At 42.5% G+C, this 17,999-nt stretch overlaps 1 protein-coding gene across 1 annotated transcript in view; it reads left to right on the top strand.

Moving 5' to 3' along the window:
• The window catches only part of cdh24b (cadherin 24, type 2b), a gene marked incomplete at its 3' end in the record, with an annotated part of 166,676 nt that overhangs the window by 70,438 nt on the left and 78,239 nt on the right, over positions 1-17,999 (top strand). Inside the window, exon 3 of the mRNA XM_080907825.1 lies at positions 14,130-14,424. Within this exon, the coding sequence (XP_080763951.1) occupies positions 14,130-14,424 (295 nt within the window). The remainder of the gene's footprint in view (positions 1-14,129; positions 14,425-17,999) is intronic.

Below are 17,999 nucleotides of genomic sequence, written 5' to 3'. Positions count from 1 at the left end.
ACGGTAACCCCTCCCTTTTTACCCTCACCCAGCCTTGCTGCAGAATTTGACTGCTGGAGCTGGTGGTGGTCCCATAGACCTCTGGCTCTCTTGAAGTCACCATGCACAAGATGAATAGCTTCCCCTCTTACAGCTTCAACAGGAGACGGGTCGGTATTCTCACACCTGCCTGCGTGACCTTGCAGACGTTTCCTGATGTGTTTGGGAATTGAACCCTGATAGGTTTGTAGCTTGAACCCATCCGCTGGAACGTTGAAGGCAATATAATTACACTGCAAAGCAAGACACAAGTAGGCAAGCTTCTTCATGTTTCTCGTGCATGGGAGAGAACCGGACAGGCACCGTTCCTTCGCTTGACCCCAGTTGCTCTCGTCCGTTCTCCCGTACCACTGTTCTTTTATTGAGGTTACATGAATATGCATAAGTTCATTAACATATGACGTCTACATACACACAAAGAGTACCTTGCCTGTGTGTGTGTGTGTGTGTGTGTGTGTGTGTGTGTGTGTGTGTGTGTGTGTGTGTGTGTGTGTGTGGACTGCTGATCAAAGGGTCAAACATCCTTGGTCAGGAAGAGGGTAGCCTCCCCCTCCCCCTAGATGGTTCATCCTAGATAACACGGTGAGGAAGTCCTGCAGTTCATCTAAACAAAGAGCACTTAGACTAGTCAAGTCAAGTCAAGTCAAGTCAACTTTATTTGTCAATTCTGCCACATGTACAGGACATACACAGAATAGAAATTGCGTTACTCTCAAACCCTAGTGATTAGAAAAATGCAAATAAAATAATTAAAAAGTAAAAATTTAAATAAATACAATACAATTTTACGTATAACAAAAAAAAGCTATGCAATATACAATATACAATATTCAAGTAAGAAGGCATAGTGGTGCAAAATAGGCAAATAGTGCAAATGGGGATTTAGTAGTGTACGGTAAGAGATAGTGTAACAACAAAGTCTTATGAGGTCCAATGCTTAAGCAGTCCAATGCTCCACAAAGTGACTGGAGCAGGCCAGTGAGTGCGTCAGAGAGTGAGTGTGTGTGTGTGTGTGTGTGACAGAGTTCAGTGAGACCGTGGTGGAGAAGAGGGGAGAGGGGGGCAGAATCGGGAGGGAGTTTAGCTTCCTGACAGCCTGATGGATGAAGCTGTCCTTCAGTCTGCTGGTCCTGGCCTGGAGACTCCGCAGTCTCCTCCCTGACGGCAGCAGCTTGAAGAAGCTTTGCATTGGGTGCGTGGGATCAGCCGCTATGCAAAGGGCTTTTTTAGTGAGACGGGTGCTGTAAATGTCCTGGAGGGAGGGGAGAGAGACACCAATGATCCTCTCTGCAGCTCTCACTATGCGTTGGAGGGTTCTATGGCAGGACGCATTGCAGGCTCCAAACCACACAGTGATGCAGCTCGACAGGATGCTCTCGATGGTGCCTCTGTAGAAAGTGTACATGATGGGGGCTGGAGCTCCTGCTCTTCTTAGTTTGCGGAGAAAGAAGAGACGCTGCTGTGATTTCTTGGCCAGTGCTGTGGTGTTGTACGTCCAGGAGAGATCCTCTGTGATGTGCACACCCAAGAACTTGGTGCTGCTCACTCTCTCCACAGACGCTCCGTCAATGGTCAGAGGAGCATGTTGGGTGTGCATTCTCCTGAAGTCCACAACAATCTCCTTCGTCTTCTCCACATTCAGAGAGAGATTGTTGTCAGCACACCACGTGGCCAGGCGTCTCACCTCACTTCTGTAGTCGGTCTCATCCCTGTTGCTAATGAGACCCACCACCGTTGTGTCTTCCGCAAACTTGATGAAGAGGTTGGAGCTGTGTGATGGAGTGCAGTCATGGGTCAGCAGAGTGAAGAGGAGGGGGCTCAGCACACATCCCTGCGGGGCCCCCGTGTTTAAAATGATGGTGACGCAACTACGTTAATCCTACCATAAAACAATAAGACACGGTATGACCTCTCATGCTCCCAAAGTGCTGTCTAATGCACACAAAGTTTGCAGACTATCAAGGATCAAAACCTCTACCAATCTACAACTAATTACAAAACTCTAAGCATATATAAGTAAATATTTCTAAGCATAAATGACAATCAACAATACAAATCTAACATTCCCCCCCTTTTTGACCTTTATGCTTGAAAAGTTCCCAGGTATGAATACCTCATGTCTGACAGTTTCAATGCAAACATTTTTATACTCAGCATACGTCAAATCACCCTAAATTACTGAAAAGGTACACAGTTCAACAAATGTATTAGCAGTTATCCCATTCCTCATTGATCTCATCTCATGGCAAACTGCATCCTATGAGCAAACAAAGAAATTGTTAATTTAATAGTGAAAATAAGAAGATAACATTTTCAAAAACATCCCAGCTTGGTGATGCTTCCTCCGGGTGTTCACATCACATGTCTCTCTGCAGAGTGGTTTAAGCTCTGCAGGGCGTCATGAATGTCTCTTCCAGTTGTTTCCATCACTGTCCATAGGACCAGAGTCCAAATGTATGTAGAATAAACATTCAAACATACCAGTTGGTTTTGTTGTTCATCAACATGGGTCTCAGCTATTTCCAAGCTGCAGACCTCTCAGCACTCCAGTTTTATGGCCTCTTACCAGCCCCCATCACCTGACTTCAGACCTTCGTCTTGTGAGGGGGATATTTATGACTCTGCCATTGTCCACGCTCTGCAGAAAAAGCTCTCTGTGGAAAGGGTGCTGGGTTCTGTCATCTTACTGCTGTTATGATCCCAGCAGCCTTCAGAGTGTCATCGTATGCACAGTACAGTGGCACAGCATTAGATGATGTCCATAGGAAATTGCTGTCATCACCACCATAGCTTCTGGTTCCTGTGCTTTTCACAGAATCATGATGTCATCCTCGAACTCCTTCTGCGCTGTCGATGGAGCCCTCATCCCTCGAGTTTTCATATCCCAACGCTGCTGAAGATTTAAGGCAGAGCACGTCGTACACCTTAATTGTCTTTCTCAGCGTCAATATTGAATCTTTCATTTTATTTAAAATCTTGCTGTGGGAAGTCTCCTCTTGATCTCCTGGAAGCTCAGTAGCACAGCTCTCTGTGTGATGTCTGCTGTGCTGAAGATGATCTCTGATCCTCCTGAAGTCTCTCTCCTGGCCTCAGCTCCCATCCTGTGGACGATCCTCTCAGGCACTCCTTCTCGTAATGCATAGTCCTGATTTTGGGCCTGCTGGATCTGTCTCTCTTAGGTGAGAGTTGTCATGTGTCCATCTCCTCTGCCTTCCTCCTGGTTCAGCTGTTTCCGGCACCAGCTGGGGTCCTATAAGGATGAGCGTCGTAGTCAAGGTAACCAAGAGGGTCCTGGTCGCACACAGGTCCGTCACGCCTCGCACTTGGTTGCCCTAGAGTTGATCAGAGGCTGGAGGTTGAAGTGCGAGCTTACCCTACGGGGGCTCAATCAGCACTCCCCCCTCACCACTGAAACAACCAAGTGTGAGATTTCTCTATTGTGCTGTCTTGAGGGTACCGGGGTTTCCTGGGCCCTCGACCTCTTGCAGTGGCTCTGATAAATCCAGGAGGGTCTCTCGCTATTTTGCAGGCAGTTAAAATGGTCCTTGCTGTGGCTCCAAGGTCTGATCTCATGATGGGCCCCAACCAGCTTGACCTTTGACCTCAACCACTGCCTGGTCCTGTCAGCTATGCGCTTCTCACTGGGCCTCTGAAGATTTCTCAGGAGATTACTGCTGCACCTGTATTTCCTTGCTAGGAAGACAAACTATTTGGAGAGCATGTCAACAATCATCAAACCACATTCTTTAGTTCAGTGAACTTCACTTATAGGCCATCAAAGCCTCATCTGAACATGGGTGCACCACTTGCATAGGTTTAATATTTGTAAATAAAACGGCTAATCACACAAATCACTGCAACAATAATAAAAAACATTGTTTAATGTTAATCCTTGGACCCCTCCTCTTGACGCATGGACACACCCATGCGTCAACTCACCAAACCTGGATTCCTGTCTTAAAGAAAAAGATTAGCTAGATCATATCCCAGGCAACATCAGGGCATCTCCTCCCCTGGAGCAGCACCACCCTGGACCTATAATCCTGCAATAAAAATGTTAGTGTGTTTTGCATAACACCTGGCTCTGCCAGGAGCCTGCATACACACCATCATGGCCTGGAAAGCAAAATCTGGAAGTGAAATCAAACTTCATACCTGTAAACAATTATATCATAAAAGTAATAAGCATTCAGCACTAGCAAGACAAGTGTCATGTGCAGGTTTTCTCAAATCAGTAAACTACAATTATTACCATAATTTGCCTCAGACATGGATCATCCCATGTACTCAGTCAACAGTAATGTAATCAGTGACTTCTCGTAAGCAAAGTCACTCCACTCATATATTATTTATGGGCTCAAGAGTGGCCAGCAAATGAGCCCATATTAACTATTCCATAACACCGCATCTCTTATTTGTTTGTCTCATGTCACTTGTCCGCTTCTGCTGAATCTTGTACATGCAGTCTCAAAAAACAAACATTAGCAACACACATTGATTATCCTGGTGGGCAGGCGTCGGCCATCCACATTCCAGAGGTGCCATAAAAACACCATAAAGTTAGCCATCCCTAGCTGTAGAAAGAATGTCATTCACATATAAACCCAGAAATCCTATAGTAAAAAAAACATTAACTAATCCTCTTATAAATCACATGATCAAACACATGAAAAACTGCAATGCTGTAGAAAAGAAAATACAAATGTTAGCGCTTGCGCAGGCGTATTGCATACTTTGTCACCATTACCTCTGTAAGCAACACAAGGTAGTGAATAACACACACATAGTAAATTCACAGACAGAGAAAATGGCATTTAAAAGATTAAATCATCATGCAACCTCGAATGTTGCTGTCATCTTTCTGCTCCTGTAACAAAAACACATAAAATCATCCACCCTTTTGTCCTGTCTAGGTGGAGGTTAAACTTGAGTCGTGGTCAAGTCCTGTCAGCTTTTACCAGTCAGTCAGTTTGTTTTTATTCTATTTCCATTCATTCATTCATTCATTCTTTCTTTCTTTGCTGATAGTGGAACCTATCGTCGCATTTAGTTTCCACTCTCAGCAAAATGACGTCATTTCAAAAAGAAAAAGAAGTTTAGATAGGATTACATCGCTGAATCCTTTTTAGGACAGGGACTCTCATTTAATATTGTCCCAATAAGTAGCTTTCTCCTGAGCCCATTTCAATATGGAGAAAACTCACTTGTAACAGCTTTCTCGACAGGTCGTATAGCACTTTTAATTCCCGACGTGCAGATCTGCTTAAAGAAAAGAAATAGACAAACAAAATCAGTGCCTGTTCAAAAAATAAAAATGAAAAATAACAGAGATTATCAAACCAAACTTTCAGTGCACTGTGAAAGTATCAAAATAAAAAGGCCTTGCTAAGTCATGACACAAACTCCTCATCAACTTCACAACAGGAGAAGAATCATCAGCTAGATTCACTCCAAACCAACCATCAGCTGCACAACTCACAACATAAGCCTAATGTCTTCTTTAACTTATGAGTTTAATCACCAGGTCTGTGCTCTTCACTCATTTAGGCCACAGATCTATTTTATTCAGTTTTCCTTTTTTCCCTTCATCATAAAACATGTGACATGCTGTCATGCACTTCACAAAAGAAGTTTGTTCTGACGTATTCAGAGTTGTGTATCTAAATACAGGATTCACTCGCACGTCAAAACAGGAAACTCAGTGTTTTAGAGTCTCCACTCAACACACAACAAACTCCAACACACCTCATTCACTCGTGCTAGAATTCAATCACCTTTCATTAATCTAAAACCGATCAACTAATTTGCATATCAGCTATTAACCCACTAAGTTGACAGGACGACAGAAAAGCATGTTCAAAATAGTATCACAAAAGACAATTTCCCTCATACAGTAAATTACATGTGCTGCCTCAATCAAGCAGGAAGCTTCTCCCAATTTACCATTTTAACAACTAAATTTATTGTCTGATCACGGGTTGGTCAAACCAGGATCTTTTTTCCCACAAAAGTTAAACTGTTGTCCTGCAACCTAGAGAGTCAATTTTTTGCATTGGATAAATTCAGTATTTAATAACAAGTGTCTGCTAAATTGACACTATTTTAACACTGATGAAAGATAACAAGCTAATTTTCATTGCATGGGTGTTTGTGCCTTTCCTACACATTTCTCTGCTATTATTTAATCATTTCTTAACTAATGTGCTATGAGTCCACTGGTCTTTGCATCACACTAAGTGACTTGGACAAGATGATAAACAGACTCACATGCTGAAGATGTTGTCTAATCTTCATGAGCTCTCTTGTGTTTGTGTTAGTAGGGTTAATGCATGTTCTGCTTGTGTGTGTGATTTTGTATATGATGTATATGTTTTTTATATTTGCATATATCCAGACTCCTTCTCAATTTTCCAACTTAAGCAGTCAGTTTTCTTTTCCCCAGGTTTGCTAACCCAAATTTTGATTTCCCACATTAAATAACAGCATTCCTCTGTGTTCTCACCTAGTCTTCTCACTCTGTTGTCCTCTCACTCTTTTGTCCTCTCCCACTTCAACAGTCCAAACAGCCGGCAGTTCTCCTTCAGCTTTGTCCTGTGTTCCACTGTCTCTTCTTGCCATTTTACTCCACAGGTGGCAAATGTCAAACTCCAACTGTTCAGTTCTCCTCAAACGTTTTCTTCACATGCACAGTGAAGTCACAGCCTGTTGTAAACACAGTGCCATCCATCCGATCAGTCAGGATGATGGGTTTGCTCTTCTTCTCTGATGCTGTTTGTCCACATTGTTGCTGCTTTGCTGGGACTCTTTGCTCAGGACTTGCTGCTGTCTCTTTATCATGTTATTGCTTTGGAGCTGCATTCCTTGTCTTCAGGGAGGGGTGAGAGCTTGCTTGCTTGTGAGGTTGAGAGACACATGGCGCTGTAAATAAGTCAGCCAGAAACTTGGCCTGCATGTTTCCAATGATGTTAAACTATAACTTTCTTCCGACTGCTGCATGTGGAAAATTGATTCAGGTCTGCTTTTCACCTGAAAGTGACAAACTAAGACATTTCATTATTATCATCACTGCTTAATCAACACACATCTCTCTCTCTGTGTGTGTTTTTGTGAACAGTCTTTTCTTAAAAGCAGAAAATGAAATTGTAGTTGTTTTTGGCTGATCAACACAAAACCTTTTTCCTATGATTTTTCTTTTTCACTCTTTTTTTTTCTTTTTTTTTCGTTACAATAGCTGGTGACCTGCAGAATCACCGCTCTCACTCACAATCAAAGGCAATTACTTTTACACAGCGCACAAAAACACTGTGACATCAGACACATTCACACTCACTTTGTCATCTGCAAAAATAAATCACATGGCTGATGATATGTGCCATGGTGATCCGTAAATATGATCACCAGTTTATTTAACTATTTTTCAACCCAACAAACAAATAAACAAAAACATGATGCTGATGTTATGAACACTCTACACACAAGTCAAGATGCAGGAAAACTGCTCATGGAAACGCTGCACACTCCAGTTATCACAGTTATCCTAGCTCTGTTTCCCTCTCTTTGAGTAGTTCTCAGACAGCTCTTGATCTGATAATGTGTAGCTTGCTCATCAGCTCAGAAGAAAAAGAAAAAAACGCAACGCAACATCACACAGTAGTTGCATGCTCTTCCCACAGCGGCAAAGTCTTACACTTTCATATTCAATACAGCTTCTCCATCACGTACTTTTAGATGTTTCATATAGGGTTCAGCATATTAGTTGTTTTCACAGGTGTGCTGTATATCTCAACAATGGCTCATAATAAGACGACAGTCTTTCACACAGGTCAAGTGCCTCTATGCACTTCATTAGCTTAAATATTTATCTATAACACTTCACCTCATATGTCATTGTACTGAATTTGAGCAACCACAAGCTTAATGTAGATTACTTTTAACAACTATCCACCTAAATTAAATCTATGGTCTGGCACACAGGCTGTTGTCGATCAGGGCAAGCTAAAGAATAAACATTGTGTCAGCAAGGGGTGGGGGGAAAGCCATTCACCAGAGCATATCTTAAGTGCTGTGGACTGGCCTTCTCCACACGCTCTTCAAGGCTGGTGTGTTTTCTGAAAACTTCTAACATTTGAATCTCTTCCATTTATAAGCCTGCGATTAACCGCACGGCTCAGGTCCGCGTGACCGCGCTCGCGTGAACCCGCGCAGCTAAGGAGCCATCGCTCTCTCTCTTTTTTACATAAATACTTTGTGCTGCCAGGAGCAAAGTCCAGCACAAACGTCTGTCTCCCTCCGACTCACTCTTGGTTGCTTAGAAACCCATGATAACAACAGCAGTCGGTGTCACAGACCACATGTTCTGCTCCGCACACACTCACACAACAACAACAACAACGACGACGACAATGACAACAACACAAAATAGGCCTACTGTCCAGCACAATCTGGACCCCGCGGAACCTCTCAACGCCTCACAAAGTGGCGGAGAACTCACCTCTCGCTGCACAAAGTAGCGAGGAACCTCTTACCCCACAAAGCGGTAAGGAACCTCTTACCCCACAAAGCGGTAAGGAACCTCTTGCTGCACACAGTAGCAAGGAACCCGGGTTTCGCTCCACAAAGCAGCGAACTTCTCAACGCCTCACAAAGTGGCGGAGACTGCACAACGACACGGTTATAGAGTCGGCCTCTGTAAACTTACTTGGTGTTGCTTAGCGTGTAATATCAGCATCGAATCCCGCCGATCGCCATTCATCGAGGAGAAAAGACAGACAGCGAATCCACAGGAACTTCCTGGCTGACGTCAGTCTTTCAGCGTGTCCCTCCTCCCCTCGGTGAATGCGATTCCAGGGCTCCGGCTCTCGAAGGACCAATTAATGATAGGTTTGTAGCTTGAACCCATCCGCTGGAACGTTGAAGGCAATATAATTACACTGCAAAGCAAGACACAAGTAGGCAAGCTTCTTCATGTTTCTCGTGCACGGGAGAGAACCGGACAGGCACCGTTCCTTCGCTTGACCCCAGTTGCTCTCGTCCGTTCTCCCGTACCACTGTTCTTTTATTGAGGTTACATGAATATGCATAAGTTCATTAACATATGACGTCTACATACACACAAAGAGTACCTTGCCTGTGTGTGTGTGTGTGTGTGTGTGTGTGTGTGTGTGTGTGTGTGTGTGTGTGTGTGTGTGTGTGTGTGTGGACTGCTGATCAAAGGGTCAAACATCCTTGGTCAGGAAGAGGGTAGCCTCCCCCTCCCCCTAGATGGTTCATCCTAGATAACACGGTGAGGAAGTCCTGCAGTTCATCTAAACAAAGAGCACTTAGACTAGAACAGACGCAACTACGTTAATCCTACCATAAAATAATAAGACACGGTATGACCTCTCATGCTCCCAAAGTGCTGTCTAATACACACAAAGTTTGCAGACTATCAAGGATCAAAACCTCTACCAATCTACAACTAATTACAAAACTCTAAGCATATATAAGTAAATATTTCTAAGCATAAATGACAATCAACAATACAAATCTAACAAACCCCACTGCCAATCACAGGGCTCGGTGGTGTACGCCTATCGGCATTTCACGTGAGCCGCCACCTGATTTACCGCACTTTATCTTTTTTTTTTTCTATTACTGTAACCTAACCACCATCTTAGCCTCAAAGCACACAAGCACATCAGACGCACACACACACACTGAAGTTGTAGGGAATAACATCCACATTCATTAGGCTAATGCACAGCTGTGGAAAAAACACATTTTCCTGGTGTTTTTATGATTTATTGTGCAGCAGAAATGTGAAATTGTGTATACGAGATATTAGTTATTTAAGTGATTTAGAGGTTGGCAGAGAGTACTTTTCCTCCTCGCTTCATGATTTATGGTTATTGCAAAAATGTGAAATTGAGTATATGAGTATAAGCATATTACCTTATGATAATATAAGTAATTGAAGAGATTTAGGAGTCTGGGGAGGCTGGGTGTTGCATACACAAGAGGCGGTGAAGAAAATGGGAATGGCAGCTTATCAGGCTGAAATCATTCTGCAAGCAGAGGTGACACAACAGTAAATTTGGCTTTTGTGGCCAGTGGCTTCATATTGTTTGGCTCTTGATATATTTGATGGTATATCAGAGGGATATGAAATGTACGAGTTATGAGATGTCATATCATTCTGATGTGAAATATGGTGATAGCCAGTTGTGTTATATATAAAATTGTTTGGTTATTTTCACACGTTTCTGTAGCCATAAATTACCCATAGCCATTATGTGGTTAAATGCATTCCCTTATTATACTTTCCTATTAATCTTGGAAGAACAGATAAGGGTGAGAGGTCAGCCTTAAATGGATTTGGTTTCCTTAGGCTGGTCTCTCCTGCTTCAGAATGACTCTGAGCAGTGCTTTCAATCAGTGCTGCCACCACTCACTGTGGTAATGATGGCTGGGGCTTCATTAAGAAGCTCGTTAAGTCCCCTCGTTAAGCTGCAGGGCCGTTAAGACTTTGATTGTTAATGGCTCTTCGTTAAGGGGAGTGAGGAACCGGGCTCCCGTGGTGGTCCCGACCAGCCGGGTGTTTTGGCCAATTGGCCCCAGTTGGCCTGCTTAGAAGATGAGAGGAAACCTAAATACTGTGTAGGTCATAATTTAAATACTTTTTAATGAACTTTTGAGACCCTGACTGCAAAAATACTTAATTTGTTCAAATATCAAAACCTTTTGAACCTGCAAATTTGCACTGGTGATGGACTAAAACAAATAATTAGATCTGGAAAACAAGTGAAGAGAAAATTAGTTTGCATATAAACCAGTGCCACAACAATGTCTTGGCCCATTGTCAGCTGTGTGGATGCAGATTTTTTTTAAAAGACAGTGATTAGTAAAGTGTCTTTCTAATAAATTTTTTGCCTCATTGGTGCTTTGCACAATTTCCGCGTGTCATTTTGAAATACACTGAAAGTGAGGTGTGCACCAGTTTGCCTGAATGTTTACAACACTGCCTCTAATAGGGTTGCTATATTGTACCGAGGGTATGAGGTACATGGAGAGACCATTTATCTGCTTTATTACTATAGGTGGTGCAATAACATATATTTGAGTTGGGAAATCTGATCTCAAGTGGTGGCTGGAAGTTCATCCATATGGATGCCATGTATGGAGTGTGTTCGACAGAAATGAGACATGCCATAATTGAATTTGCACGGTCAGGTCCTAATTGGGTTGTAAATAATGTGCCTTGTCAGAGTTTATGTAGGTGTTTTGTGAGCTCAAAAGCAGACAGGCAGTGAGGAACCAGGTTCTAAAGCAAAGGTAAAATCAGGCGGTAGCCCAGGGACAAGCATTGTAGTGAAAGACTGGTAAAGAGTTTGTGCTTATGGGCAGGTAGAGATAAGGAGTGGCTGAACTGATTAGGGGGAGTGACAGGCTAGTCATATAACTTGGGAACAGCTTTCTTCACAATAGTATAGGTGTAGTAAAAGGTGTAAAAAAATATATATATAAAAAAGCATTAATTATGGCCTGATTCATTTTAACACCTTTTTTTCAGAGTCGTGAGACTGTGGCTTCCTTCATACTGTAACTCATTGAGATACTTGAGTGAAACTGAGGCATCTTTAATGTCATTAGCAGCTCTTGAGCTTTTCATGCTGTGACTACTCAGAGTCTGCTGTGAAAGAGGCCCATTCAATGAAGGTTAGTGGTGGGAAGTGAAAGTGGGTAAAAGAGAAACTAATTAATAAAAGTAACATGATGATTCATTATTGAGATGTTAAGAATATTAAACACTCACTAAATTTTTGCAGTGGAAAATGTCAGCAGCGAGTTGCATCATAATCAACTTGCCTCCTAAATGTCTCTGTTTTGGGACCCTACTCATCCACGTGCACAGACAGAAAGCCAAAAGTAGGGAGGCGTTGGTAAGAGGCCATGACAAATGGAAGCAGGGATCCTTGACAACAGATATGGCAGTAATATGACCAAATCAAATCATACACAACATGGAACTGAAATGTAGAGGTGGGTTGCAAAGCAGCTTGCAGATGTTCATCACCTATAGACAGGTTAAAGCAGCTTAAATAAAGCCTGCCAACTGAATGGTATCAGTTGGTATCAGATCATGTAGTCTAGCACTGAGGTCAGCTGATGTTTCTTCATAGTGTGCTTCAGCTAATGCTATGTTCAGTTTGGGGTTTTTTTGTTTCTTTTCTCAGCCTGAGCAGCTGCCACTCCTTACACTTGGTCTCTTGGACAATTGCATCAAAATTACTCAGATTACTTGCCAAGGTGGTCTTGGCTACAGGGGCTACATGTTATTTGTAATGTAAATTCTAAACCCCAACAAGGACATATGAGAGAAATATGTCGGAAGTGATCCTTTTCCATCATGTCCTGTCACAAATGACTGGTCATCCAATTTCAAAGAGTTGCAAGAACCCATACATATACATGTTTCCAGTCAACCAGGCATTTGACTGGAGGTAGAAGGAGAAAATGTGCTGGGCCCCCAGAGACAATGAAGACAATTATAAACTCTGAACATAAATAGTCAGCTGGACATGCAAATGTGACAGACGTGAATGTTGATCTGTCTTGTCTGTCAATCCGTTTGCCCAAGGCGATCAACGTGCAGAGAGGGTCATACATAAAGGAGCACGTCTCCTATGTGATAACTAAAGTAGCTTAGAGGAACTAAGCTAACATGAAGATTTTTAAGCTAGTTATTGAAGGCCTTGCATTTTCATTTATAGGTCCATGAAAAGAAAAACATTCAGGAGAGCAGTGCATCTATGTCTAGCTTGTGCATTCTGCTCACGCAACACTCTCTCATGTTGGTGGGTGTGCCTTTAGATTTTCCAATTTACGTTGTCATTAAAATACACAGATCTTCTGAAGGTGAAGTGCTGTTTAACTTTGTGCCATGCTGTTTAATTAGCTTTAACTTTTAACTGACAGTCTAGACTTATGACTGCCATCTTATTTATGAATAAGCCTTGTCACGTGCTTATCGTTTACCCCCCATGAAGCTGGCACATCCACGCCATTCCCCCCCCCCCCCCCCCCCCCCCCCCCCACTTGAAAAATAGCAAGCCTTAAAGTAGATGAACATTTCGATTCGCAGTATCCATTCTCATTTCATTTAGCAAATGTGCTTAGCTGTTGCCACGCAACAATGCTTTCCTGAGCTAAACCCACCCATCCCCTCCCCAGTCGCCTCTCTGCTCTCTCCTTTCCATCTAAAGTCACAATGTCACACTTTCTTGCGAGCGGGGCCTAATTTAGCGCTCCTTTTTTTGGTCACAGTTTCTATTCGATCCACGTAGGTTTGGGGGTAATGAGATTGAATCTTGATGTGCTCACCACATCCCGCTGGCTTGTCTCTCGTCAGTCGCGGAGGACAGTGTGGAGCCTTCCCTGATATTACCTCTCCCTGCATGAGAGGACGCCGGTCGCTCTGCTGCTCTGCCATCCCGCTAGGCGCTGATCCAATAAACCTCAAAACAGGGCTGCGATCGATACTGCGTGTCCCATTGCCACACAAACTCCACCCTCACTTATACACACCTATTAGTTACAGAATAATTGATAGGCCTACTGTTTATTATTCCTTTGATTTGGTGCTTTCATTAAATAGCCAAGGCGTTGCATGTGCACAGACTAGTAAACTCTCCTCTTCCACAGCTGCTGGGAACTGAATGGGGGCTTTAAGCGTGAGTACTTGAGCATGTGTTCTGGATAGCTTTAAGATTAAGGAGATCCAGGTTCATAACTGCTCATACTGCAGGAATAGAAAGATGAGACACAGCACAATGGCAGGAAAGTGTGTCTGTGTGAGAGAGGGGGGTATTGTGCCTATTTCTTTTGTCTGCTTCTTTTCAAATTCATTATATCCTAGAGGCATGCAGAAGATAATCTGCTTGTTTTTTGTCTTCACTGACTGGCTCAAAAAAACAAACTTAATTTTTAACTGGTGTTTACTCTTGTCTTTCTTCCCCACTGTTTCCTTACCATTTCCACCCATTTCCTTCCTCTTTGCTTCCATTTTTCCCTGTCTTTCTTTTTTCCCATTTCTGTCCGTCCTCACTCAGCTCCACACTGACATGGACAGGAATGATGGACGCACAAAGTATGTCCTGCGAGGCGAAGGGGCAGGCTCGGTCTTCGTGATAGACGAGAAAACGGGTAACATCCATGTCACCAAGCCGCTGGACCGTGAGGAGAAGGACGAGTATCGTCTCATCGCCACGGCCACCGACAGGCAGACCGACCGTGCTCTGGAGCCCTCGTCACAGTTCATAATTCGGGTGCAGGACATCAACGACAACCCGCCTGTCTTTGATGAAGGCCCCTACAGCGCCACCGTACCTGAGATGGCAAATATAGGTACTGGGCGGGTGGAGGGTTAGTTTAGAGTTAGTTTGGGGGTAAGGATTAAACAGTGTGCTGTGCTTCACAGTGAATGATATGAGATAAATAAATGAACAGGTGCCTTTGACCAAACAGTTTTAGTGACTCATTGAGGGTAACTACCCAAGGGGGTTACTTACCTTTAATGGCTTTTTTTCTATTTCACAAAGCCAATAGGAACAGTAAGATGATGCCAGTTGGCAGTCAGTTCGAAACACCTTAATCAAAGCAGTGTGTGTCATATTGTGTGAAGTGGGTTTTGCAATAATAATGCAGTTATAAGGGAGATGTGTAGTTGAGAAAACCCATTTTGTGGTCTTTTAAGTTATAAAATGTAACATTACCAGATATTATTGTTTTTATATTAAGTATGCAAGGAGACACAAAGCATCCAGAGAGGCTTTCTCTGGCAGACTACAGCTCCTGGTGGTGGTAATGATAGCTAAAAGTCAGACTAACTAATCCTTTGTGCCCTCATTAGCAGCAAATGCTGTTCTGTGACCAAGGATAGCTTCCAATAAACCACACCAATTCAGACCCAATATGTGGTACTTTAATGTTAATGCAATCCTCTTTTGGCTTTTTTATATTATCTTTCATTTATGGTGTCCGTATGACCAGGTAGCAAGTTTAGGGGAAAAGCTAGCAGCTAGCTTTAACAAATTAGAATTGCGTTGCAGATCTGCCATTGAGTAAAAAACCTATAATAGACAACTATAGAGACAACTGTGCAACAAGCAAACAAAAGAATATTTTTAGGTCGTCTCAAGTAACGGTGTGCTACTGCTGACATGGCCCATGAAATAGAGTTGGTAGGGTAGGCTGCCACAGCTTCTGTGTAGCTGCTGGTAGACTTTTATCAAGATAATGCTTTTAAGACACAAATAGTTGTGTTATCCTGATGAATTAACGCCGTCTGTTAATGTTACACACAGTAGCAATGATAACAACATTAATATCACCATCTTATTATTAGCTATAGCACCTCAAAGATAACAACAGACATTTAATGTGGCTATCATATAACTGCTAAAAGTACTGTAGCAAATGAGTACATAATCTTAAATTATTTTTTTTTGCTATACATTTTTTTGACAACTCTGCTGTCGGCTCATTTACCACTGTTTTGTTTCATTTTTGAAGCAGTCTATAATTTATGCCACTAACGTCTTTCTATAGTTCCTCTGCTATTGTTTACACAGACTTTTTAAAGTCACAATACTGTCACTCAAGCTAAAACTTACCCCAGAAAGCACGTTCTATTAACTTTGATCTTTCAACAAGGATCCTGTAGTAAAGACACGGTGTATCTGATATCCCGTGTCTGTCTTGTTCCTGCAGTAGCATAATAGTGTTGGTCCATTGCAACTGACCAATCATATTGTTGCATTGTCATAGCTTTGCAGTGTGGGGGAAAGAAATACCTTTATGCAAACTCTTCTGGAACAAACTGTAAGCATTTCAAGCGCTTTTCTTTCTATTATTAATTTATACAATATAATAACTATTTTTATCAAGTTAAAGGTCTGCTGTTACAGTAGCCAAATTTAGGTAACTCATGTTTGTTTGCTAGTGATCCTTTTTAAAAGCATTAGCTAACTTCTTGGGTAATGCTAGGTGAATGCTCAGACAACTTCATTATTAAAAACACTAACACGGGGATATCAGATCGGGCGTGCCAGCGCACAAACAAGGAGAAGAATCTAGAACTTTGGAAAAGTTGCTCTGGTCCAAAAGCATGTAACAAAATATATGAACCAATTAATAATAATAATAATGGATTGGATTTATATAGCGCTATAAGGCACTCAAAGTGCTTTACAATGCCACTATTCATTCACTCTCACATTCACACACTGCTGGAGGCAAGCTACAGTTGTAGCCACAGCTGCCCTGGGGCAGACTGACAGAAGCGAGGCTGCCATATTGCGCCATCGGCCTCTCTGACCAACACCAGTAGGCGGTCGTTGTGTCCTTGGGCAAGTGTCTTGCCCAAGGACACAACGACCAGGACAGAGACCCCGGGAATCAAACCGGCGACCTTCCGGTTACAGATGCGCTTCCCAGCCCCCTAAGCCACGGTCGCCCCAATTAATTAACATTAATTAACTAGTAAAACTAATACAAAACTTTGTAACTCACAATACTTTTCATGATAATGTTGTTGTCACCAGCTGTGCTCGGTCTAAAAGTACTGTTGCCACATGTAGCTACTAGGGGTGCAACGATACACAAAATTCACGGTTCGGTTCGATAGTTTTTCGATACAAAAAAAATGTTCATGCCTTTTTAATTTGTCATTTATTAAAATTATAAATATATATTTTAACTCAAAAGTACAGTTTTTAAATTTAATGTTGCTGAAATAACAAAGTAATAAAAAAATAAATCTATCTGATCGAGAAATCACTCATCTTTGGAAAAGAGAGTTTATTACAGAAAAATGGCTCTTTCCAAACTAAAAGCTATACTATTCGCTTCTTCTGGGCTATATTCTCAGCAGCATATTAAACATATCAGGTCCCCATAAGGAGAATCATGTGCTAACGGCTGTCTAAATGACTCGGGTAAAGTTTGTAGCATGCGTGCTTGTTGTTTTTGTGTGCTTCCACTTGTCTTTGCACTAGGATGATGTCGGAGTAAATGTGCAGTCATATTCGTTGTGTTCCCACTAGTGCTGTCAGCGTTAATCTGAAATGACGTTAACGTCACAACACGGCAAATCTCCGTTAACGAGCTACCGCGGATCGCCCTGTGCGTGGGGCTGGACGGCCAACACGTTAACGAGCTAACTGTGCTAACATACTAGTTCCCACCAATGTAATTGAGCATTGCGTGGCACAACCGACATACCGTTTTACTTTTGTCCATGATGTGCTTACCTTCAGGGTCATACGTCACATGAAAACCAAAATAGTTCCAAACGCCAGATCTGAATTAGGGTGGGCGAGGTTCAATTTGCCATGTTGCAAGGAGAGCTTAACTTCTGTCTCGCTAGCTTGCCCCCCTGCGCTCAGTGAATCTGTGTTCGACTACTCCGCCTAGGCTGCACTGTCGAGCGCAGATCCACTGAGCGCTCAACACAGACAGCATCGTCAGAAGGAAAGTTGATAAAATAAATTAAAAATTTTGTATTGTTCGATACATATGCGTACGGAACCGAAAGCACTGTTCAATATCGATACGAGTATCGTTGCACCCCTAGTAGCTACTTGTTGTTGCTCTTATTCACCAGCTCCTCATAGTTTTTGTGTTCACAGACAAGGAAAGCTGCTCAAAACTGCCCTCTAATTTCATTACCTCAACTCTCTGATGTCTTTGGTTTGCTCAGTAGCCGCCTGCAATCCGCTGACTATCTACAAGACAGCACGGACCCTATGCAGTTGTTAGTTTAACAGGCGAACCTCGTTGCAAACATGAGGTAACATATATTGATTTCCACAGGTTTAAATTGTATCTGGAAACTTCATCGCGTCACACATATTCCTTTTTCTCGTCTTTCATGTCCTTTCTCCAGACTGATGGAGTAATAATAGCAAATATGAAATCAT

Source organism: Rhamphochromis sp. 'chilingali', assembly GCF_963969265.1.
Source record: "Rhamphochromis sp. 'chilingali' genome assembly, chromosome: 16".
Lineage (NCBI taxonomy): Eukaryota > Metazoa > Chordata > Actinopteri > Cichliformes > Cichlidae > Rhamphochromis > Rhamphochromis sp. 'chilingali'.
This window is presented reverse-complemented; position numbering and strand designations above follow the sequence as displayed.